The sequence below is a fragment of the Ochlerotatus camptorhynchus genome, unplaced genomic scaffold (assembly GCF_037179485.1).
Source record: "Ochlerotatus camptorhynchus isolate MF236.1 unplaced genomic scaffold, CSIRO-AGI_Acam_v1.1 ptg000149l, whole genome shotgun sequence".
Classification (NCBI taxonomy): domain Eukaryota; kingdom Metazoa; phylum Arthropoda; class Insecta; order Diptera; family Culicidae; genus Ochlerotatus; species Ochlerotatus camptorhynchus.
Genome location: NW_027040639.1, coordinates 1,498,112 through 1,506,211, shown reverse-complemented (window position 1 = coordinate 1,506,211; position 8,100 = coordinate 1,498,112). Strand labels below are relative to the sequence as shown.

Below are 8,100 nucleotides of genomic sequence, written 5' to 3'. Positions count from 1 at the left end.
ATATCACTTCCCACGATTGGCGAGTTCCTCGACATATTCAACTTCAAAATTCTCCTTATCCACGGCCCTAAATATGTCGTTTCTGTAGCCGCTCAAATCTTCGTTCTTTCTCCTATGGCTTGCAATGTGCATATTAATCATGACCGGTGGAATGGGCTCGATGTCGGCCGTTTTGGCGACATCATTGTAGTAAACCCGTTGCACCTCACCGCCCATCATGTGTGCCTGACGTTTCTGTAAGCCGCGAGCCCATCGATCGTTTATTTCCTTTTCAAAATCCTCCATCATTTCCTCCCGGGATGGGAGAAGTCTACTGCCGGAGTAGTATTTCATAATGAAACGGGACTGCAAGTCAAACATCAAGGTCGTACACACCAAGAACGGTATTCCAATGAAGGCCATCGTCGGATAGTTGATGTTAATGATTTGCTTATACAGCGGTCTGACCCAATCGTCGTCCAATTCAATACCACAGTCCTTATGCAAGAATGGGAAATTGAAATGATAACCCGTGCAATAGAGAATGAAATCGACGGATTGTCTTGACCCATCGACAAATTCCACATCAGCTTCGTGTAACCGTGCGACATCCGGGACTTGCACAACGTTTGCCGGGAATTCTGCGTCCTTCAATTTTTGCGGCACGTGATGGCTAAAATAAACTGTTTTTGCACATTCTGCAGCTGCAAAAACTAAATCTCTACCACTTGGGCCGGCCCCAATGATCAGAACGTTGCGATTCTGTAGCACATCGGGCTTACGGTACTGATGGCTGTGCAACTGCACGCCTTTGAACAGGTCTTTTCCTTCGTAGTCTGGAATCTTCGGATCGAAGTAGTGTCCATTGCATACCAACACGTAATCGAAGATCAACGTTTCATGTGTGTTGCCTTTCAAATCTTTAACCCGCACTTGCCACTGCTGTCCGCTTCCATAAGGTCGCACATCCGAGACCAAGTGTTCAAATCTGGTATGCTTATCAACTTCAAAATGCCGGGCATAATCCCTCAAAAACTGCAACACTTCACTCCAGTGAATGTAAGACCTTCGTTGTGGCGGCATCGTATAGTCCGCATAACCCATAATTTCCTTGGGTAGATTCGTCCACAGACTATCGTACATGCTACAGGCAATATCCAAACCATACTTGTCCTTTCCTACGGCATCGGTATACGACCAGGTTCCTCCAATCTGATCAGTCTGTTCGAAAACGACCACCTCGCCACCGGCTTGCAGTGCATACTTGGCAGCACAGATTCCCGCAGCTCCGGCTCCAATGACGCAGTAGCGCTGTTTCTGCTTGCCCTGCAATAGTATGATTTGTTCTGTGAAGATTAGGTCGTTGGAAGCTTAGAATTATAATCCATGCTGGTCATAATTACCTACCATCGTATCAGTACCACCAGCCAGAAGGTTATAAATCCAAGCAGATGATTTTTGTTGATTTTTTTTTATTGCTGGCAGTCAATGTTTTTCTTGAACGTTCGCTCTCAAGCTCTCACCGTCAGCAACTGAATGGGAAGAGATCTAAACGGGAATGGAATAAGTCGCCCAGAGAGTCAATGTTTATCAGCTGACTGGGTTGTATGTGTATGTGGTATGGTTGTTGTATGATGACAAATTATCGCGGAAATTGGCACATTGTAAATGTTTAAATATGCATTGTTTGTCGAAATAGATTACCTAATCAAAAGTAATACATATGCATATGCAGATCCAGGCTAAACCGAAACAAAATAAAACCGAATTTCAGATTCGACCCTCTCCGATTTCCGTAAAACATTGCATACTTGTTCGCAATGCTGCCTTCATCAGGGCTGGTAGCGAGTCACTTTTTTCAAGCCAGTCACTAAAAAGTCTCATTTTTAAGGCCAAGTCACTAAAATCACTTTTTCTTGTATTCAGTAGCTATTTTCAACTATCTTAGCGTAAATTTATTTCAAAATTGATCATTGTTTTCATTTTCGAACAATTTAGAGGTATTGTGCTTCTGTAGAGCTTTTTTGGCGTTTTATCATCTTTCTCTATCTACTGGATGTCCAGGTTTTTCCAGAACTTTAACGGATAATTTCCAGGTTTATTATAAGAAAACATTTTTTAAATGTGTTAAAAATATACTTTTTCTTTTTGTAAACTAACAACAACACTCAGTTGTAAAGAAACAGTTTTATATGTTGAAGTTTAACACTCACTTAATGCTAGTAAGTCTAAGATATCAAAATATTCCATGTCTTGCAGTTTCGTATTCCATGTAAGATTGAGCATTCTTTGCTTTGTGACGATAATTCGTCTTTCTTTATCTACAGGGTGTCTACTCATCTTTCTAAATAAAATCACCTGAGTTTTCCAGAACTTTGCCGGATGAATTCCAGGCTTATAATAAGAAAGCTATTTTTACGCTTTTTTTTGTAGATCAAAATAACAACAATTTACCCAAACGTTTTTAAGACATGGCAATCAGTTTTAAAGAAACAGCTTTAGAATCAAATCCAGTGAATGATGAAGTTTAACATATACTTAATTTCTAACTTTATTAAGTTAAAAAAAAAAACTTACTTAATTTGAGTAAGTACAAGATCTAAAATTATTCAATAATATGAAGTTTCGCATTCCATGTACAAGTACAGTCAGGAATCCTTATTGCCGGGGTAACGGGGGCGTGAATAAGGAATCGCGAATAAGGATACCCACACCACAGCTTATGGGATTTTCACTAATGGGGGCTGTAGTGGATTATCTCATTTGTTTCAATACATAAAGCTATACTGTCTTGGACAAAGTTGCTGTACTGGGTTAGACCAACAAGCCTGTGCCATTGGATTCGGGTTAAATGGAGAACTACGCCGCTAGAGGCGCTTCACTTTTATGTTACTTATGACGGGCGCTATAATATATGGATCATATTTCCAACATAGAATATTTCGTGATCCTGACCATATAGAAAGTTACTGTCTTCAGCAAAGTTGTTCAGGTGACCAAGTCCTTTCGGATGGTGGCCATATTAGTTCAGAACTCTCTCACTACGCAGCACTAGTGTGCATGTGCAATTCCTATATAAACTGTATCTCGAGAGCCTGGCCATATAGAAAGTTGCTGTTTTGAGCAAAGTTGCTGCAGGTGTATATAAAATAAGCTGTAATTATTGTAACAAAGTATATGTAGGACAAACCAAGAGAACTTTAGCAACTAGATTTAAAGAACATATAGCGGAGGTTAATAAGGCCAAAAAGCAAGAGGAAAAAGGCCCAACATATGATTTCAAATCAAAGGTTGCAGAACACATCTTCACAGAGGACCACCAACTATCGACGGAGGACATCACGATTTTACGAACCGTATTACACCATGGAAATTGGATGTTGCAGAAAGCCTCGAGATCAACAAACAACGTAATTCAACTTTACTCAACAGGGATCAAGGAAACGGACACACATGGCTTTTCAAGTTACTACCTAGGACACATCAACGAGTAAGCAGCGGAGTACCTGTTCCTATAGAAAATTAAATTTAAGTTTACCTAGTTTCTAAGTGAAAATGTACCTGTGTTAATATATATTCGTTAAATGCGATGTTTTTCTTCAGTCGAGTATTAGTACACGACACTGAAGAAGTCTGCACATTGTAGACGAAATACGTGTATCTGTCAAGAATAAGCAAATAAAGTAGTGGAATTAAATGGAAAATACTAATCCTTCTCTCTCATTATTCAGCGAAGTGTTAAAGCTTTAGCGAAGATCCACACGGCGAATGAGAACGACCCAAATTGGAATATGGTTCACTCATAATCGCCAAAATTGCAGGAACTCAGCGATGAGTAAATGTGCCTCATGATTTTCTGTGGAAAATCTCTAAAGCCTGCCGGAAAATGAGGAAAATTGATGAAAAATTGTCTCAGTATAGTCTCATATTCGGGAAGTTTTCCTGGAAAAACCTAAAAAAAAACATGAAGCAAATTTACTCATCACTGAGTTCCTGCAGTTTATGACCCTTATCACGGTGAATACGAAGTGAAGTGACAAGTTGTCATTCACGGTGAAGTGATTCCCGGGCAAATCAAACGGGAATCACTTCACCGTGAGTGAAAAGTTGTCACTTTACTTCGTATTCACCGTGAAGTGACAGCCGTAATTAGGCCCTATGTGATTTATGAGTTAACTAAGAATTTGGGTCATTCTCATTCGCCGTGCATGATCGTTAGGGAAATTGGGGAAAGTTTAGAAAGTATTTAGTATGAGAAGTATTGTGAGCATCAGGCTAGTTTCTCAAACTACAACAGAACATCAAGGCAGTTTCATTAACTTCTCCTAAGAATTATATATCAACTTGTATAACAGAGCTCATAAATTTGAACGGTGAGGTTCCATCCAACCAACCCAAACAAGCTTCACTGCTTATCATTGAGTAATGCAAATCTTTAACAAACACATCAACCTAAAGACGGTGCTTGCGCGTGCCTCAATCAGTTTTTGCAGGCTCATTGTTCAACCTGCTAGCGACCATGTCGGAGTGTACGCCCAGGTACTGTATCATCGGAGCCGGAGCAGGTGGGCTCACCTGTGCAAGACATGCCATCGACGCAGCTGTGAAAGTCACCGTATTTGAACAGACCGACCGTATTGGAGGTACCTGGGTTTACACGGACGCCGTTGGACACGATCGGAATGGGGTACCCATTCATACCAGCATGTACGAGGGGCTGCGGACCAATCTTCCTCGGCAAATTATGGGCTTTCCGGATTGGGACATCGAATCGGATGTTTCGTACGTCAAACAGGCGGAAGTCCTCAAATGGCTGGAGGGCTACGCAGAAAAGTTCAAATTGCAAAAGCTTATCAAATTTGAGCACCAAGTGATAAGAGTGTCAACGACCTACAACGATGGAAGCAAGTGGGAAGTGATTGTGAAGGATTTGCGTAACCAACGATACGATACGTACGAGTTCGACTACGTAATGGTTTGCAATGGTCACTACACGCATCCGATGATTCCGGAATATCTTGGCAGGGATAGCTTCGAAGGTTTGCAACTTCACAGCCATGATTATCGCAATGCCGATCAGTTCCAGGATCTGGATCTTCTACTAGTCGGCGCCGGATACAGCTCATCGGATATTGCAATCGCCACTGTTAAGGTGGCAAAAAGTGTCACCATCAGTCATCATAATCCGGAAAAGGTTGACTTCGATATAGATGGTTCGGTGACAGTAAAACCAGCCGTCTCCAAGCTGACATCAAATGGAGTGGAATTTGTAGATGGAACTGAAATGAGCTTCTCAGCTGTTATCTACTGTACCGGCTACAAGCATACCTTTCCATTTCTGAGTGTCGATTGTGGCATTCGCGTGGAAGATAATCACGTGCAACCATTGTACAAGCATGTTATCAATATTAATCGCCCGACGATGGCACTGATTGGGGTTCCCTTCTATTGCATCCCCACTCAGATGATGGATCTACAGGCTCGGTTCTGCATGAAGTACTTCACCGGCGAGAGGAAACTTCCCTCTAGAGACGATATGCTCCGGGATATGGAAGCGGATATTGCCGAACGGAAGCGACGGGGCTTACCGAGGAAGTGGATGCACAAACTGCCGGGGGATCTGCAGTCGAAGTACTACGATGATTTAGCTACAACTGCCGGGATTAAACCAATTAGACCTGCTCTGATGAAGCTGTTTGACGAGTGCTTGCGGCGTCGAGGGGAAAGTGTCCAGTTTTATCGGGAAGATAATTTTGAGATTGTCAGTGATGAAGAATTTCGGACTTTATGATAGATGAATGAGCACCTTCGATCTGCAAAATAAAAACCAATGGTATAGGTATTGAGCTGCAGACTTTTTATTTGCTAGGTCCAACATGCTTCCAGCAAAACTTGTCCACCCATGCTTTTTCGCCTAACAAAATAGATATGATATTTGGTCATTTCTTCACCGATTTAGATGAAGTTGAAACAAATTCCAATCGATCAGCAATTGGTTCTAGTTTTCGATTTGGTAACAGTTGAGCATAATTCTTGATGACTTTTCAAAATAATAATAAACGCGTGTGGTCAAATCCATTTTTTATAAAATCGTTTTTCCCGCAAAACAAATGTCATTTACATCAAGTGTAAGTGTGCATTTTTTACAGCCTCCTTATAAGTTGCCTACGTGAAATGTAATGGCAGTTCTTGCATTGGGCTGTAGCGTACAAGTATGTTTTTTTTTTAGAAAAAATAAAATTCTAGTATAAAATCTTTACAAAACGATTTTCTATCCCCAGTGCATTGAAGGAGACACACTTTTTTCACAATTTACCTAGAATTAACGTTTCAATTTTTTTAACTGTATCTTCAATAGACAATCTGTTTATGTGGTAAAACATTACAAATTCTGCTACAGTCGATCTTCATTTTTTTTTTCGATTTTACCCTTATGCAGGATGGGTTGGAATTTGAGATCACATGATCAAAAATAGAGGCGTAAAAACAGAATTGAGTGTACTTTTATTCAAATCTATAGTACAATTTTAAATTTCTGTATTGGGTATGAACCCAACGAATTATTTCAAAATAAACCAAAACTACGCACAACCTTTACAAAATCTAAAACTAGCCGATCGATTGAATGCTTTTTTCAAATAAAAATCGTTCAATAAATGACGAAATGTGAGCAACAAATTATTGTTTACGCCAAAAAATCATGGGCTCGGAAAGGTTAATCTCAATGTGTTTCAATTTAAAAACCACCATACTCTACTCAATTAACTTTGATGAAATTGTCATCGTCAACGACCCGGTACACATTATTCCTGTAATTCAAAATATCCAACTTCTTCTCCCGCACGCAAACCGCATACAACTTCGTCAGTACCGGCTTCAACGGTTCAATTTCCGCTATCCGGGCCAGATCGTCGTAGTATCGCTGCTGGAGATCACCGGACAGCATATGCGCTTGACATTTGAGAAATCCCCTCCTGGCACGTTCCTCCTCATCCGCCTTGGTATCGGCAGCCATGTCCGCTTCCGAAGGTAGTCGTTTGCTTCCGCTGAACATTTTTATGCAAAATCTTATCTGCAAATCCACCATCATGGTGAAACATACACTGAACGGCAATCCGATCACCGCCATCGATGGATGCCGAATGTTAATGCAGTGCTTGTACAATGGCTGCACATGGTTCTCCTCTACCGTGATGCCACAGTCTACGCTAAGAAACGGAAAACTCGTCCGATAGCCCGTGCAGTAGATCAGAACATCACACGTTTGCCGTGTACCATCGGCAAATTCCACTTCGTTTTCATAGATTTTGGCTATCTCCGGTTTCTGCACAACTTTATCGCAGAAGATGTTCAACCTTTCCGGACAGCGATGGCTCAGAGTAAGCTGCTTGGCAAGTGGAGCCGCGGCGATTGCTACATCCATACCACTGTGACTTCCACCAATCACTACCACATTTTTCCCTTGAAACGGATCAGGACACCGGTAGTCGTGGCTATGCATTTGGCGACCTTTGAACACTTCATGACCCGCGATTTTCGGTACGAATGGACTGAAGAAGTGACCATTGCAGACGAGGATGTAGTCAAACAGGTACGTATCGTAACTGTTGGCCGGGAGGTTCTTCACCAAGACCTTAAAATTAAGACAGATTGTAAGAAAAAACACCGCTGAATAGGTCTGACTGCCAATCGCTTACCTCCCATTTCTCACAATCCAACTTCCGTGTTACGCGGATCACGTGATGCTCAAACTTGACGTGCTTGTACAGTTCGAACTTTTCAGTAAAATGCTCAATAAATTTCAACACGTCCTGTGCTGTCACGTATGATTCCTCCTGCTGTCCAATGGGGAAATCCGGAAATCCCATGATCTCCTTCGGGATGTTCGTCTTCAGCCCCTGATACATACTAGTATGGATGTCCAACCCATACTTGTCCTTTCCAGTTTCATCAGTGTAAACCCAAGTGCCACCTACTTTGCTCGTCTGCTCAAAAATCGTTACATCGCCTCCCGCCTCCAAGGCATGTCTTGCGGCATTGACACCGGCCAATCCAGCTCCAATGATGCCGTAGGTGAACTTGGACATTATCACTTGATCAACCGCGGGTGCGCCACTTGCT

At 41.7% G+C, this 8,100-nt stretch overlaps 3 protein-coding genes across 4 annotated transcripts; 1 reads left to right on the top strand and 2 right to left on the bottom strand.

Moving 5' to 3' along the window:
• On the bottom strand, window positions 1–1,489 carry LOC135701061 (senecionine N-oxygenase-like). Of its 2 annotated transcripts, none has more exons than XM_065221768.1 (2): window positions 1,387–1,489; window positions 1–1,305 (listed from the first exon to the last, which is right to left on the bottom strand). In XM_065221768.1, exons 1-2 carry the CDS (start codon window positions 1,387–1,389, stop codon window positions 4–6), a joined length of 1,305 nt encoding a protein of 434 aa, XP_065077840.1. In that variant the 5' UTR covers window positions 1,390–1,489; the 3' UTR covers window positions 1–3. The 2 variants fall into 2 exon arrangements, with proteins under 2 accessions (XP_065077840.1, XP_065077839.1); XM_065221767.1 differs by having other exon boundaries at window positions 1–1,325; window positions 1,383–1,404.
• A 2,959-nt stretch (window positions 1,490–4,448) lies between these two features.
• LOC135701060 (senecionine N-oxygenase-like) lies at window positions 4,449–5,825 on the top strand. Its single transcript, XM_065221766.1, has one exon. The coding sequence runs from the start codon at window positions 4,499–4,501 to the stop codon at window positions 5,768–5,770; it is 1,272 nt and encodes a 423-aa protein (XP_065077838.1). The 5' UTR covers window positions 4,449–4,498; the 3' UTR covers window positions 5,771–5,825.
• An 875-nt stretch (window positions 5,826–6,700) lies between these two features.
• Window positions 6,701–8,100, bottom strand: LOC135701058 (uncharacterized). The gene is made up of 2 exons (XM_065221764.1): window positions 7,677–8,100; window positions 6,701–7,612 (listed from the first exon to the last, which is right to left on the bottom strand). The coding sequence occupies exons 1-2, from the start codon at window positions 8,064–8,066 to the stop codon at window positions 6,737–6,739; spliced, it is 1,266 nt and encodes a 421-aa protein (XP_065077836.1). The 5' UTR covers window positions 8,067–8,100; the 3' UTR covers window positions 6,701–6,736.

Excerpts from the sequence above, each read along its gene's own strand:
- LOC135701060 (XM_065221766.1), top strand. The coding sequence starts at position 4,499 with ATGTCGGAGTGTACGCCCAGGTACTGTATCATCGGAGCCGGAGCAGGT.
- LOC135701058 (XM_065221764.1), bottom strand. The coding sequence starts at position 8,066 with ATGTCCAAGTTCACCTACGGCATCATTGGAGCTGGATTGGCCGGTGTC. Across the intron at positions 7,613-7,676 it reads TGGATTGTGAGAAATGGGAG|GTCTTGGTGAAGAACCTCCC; the intron begins GTAAGCGATTGG and ends CTTAATTTTAAG.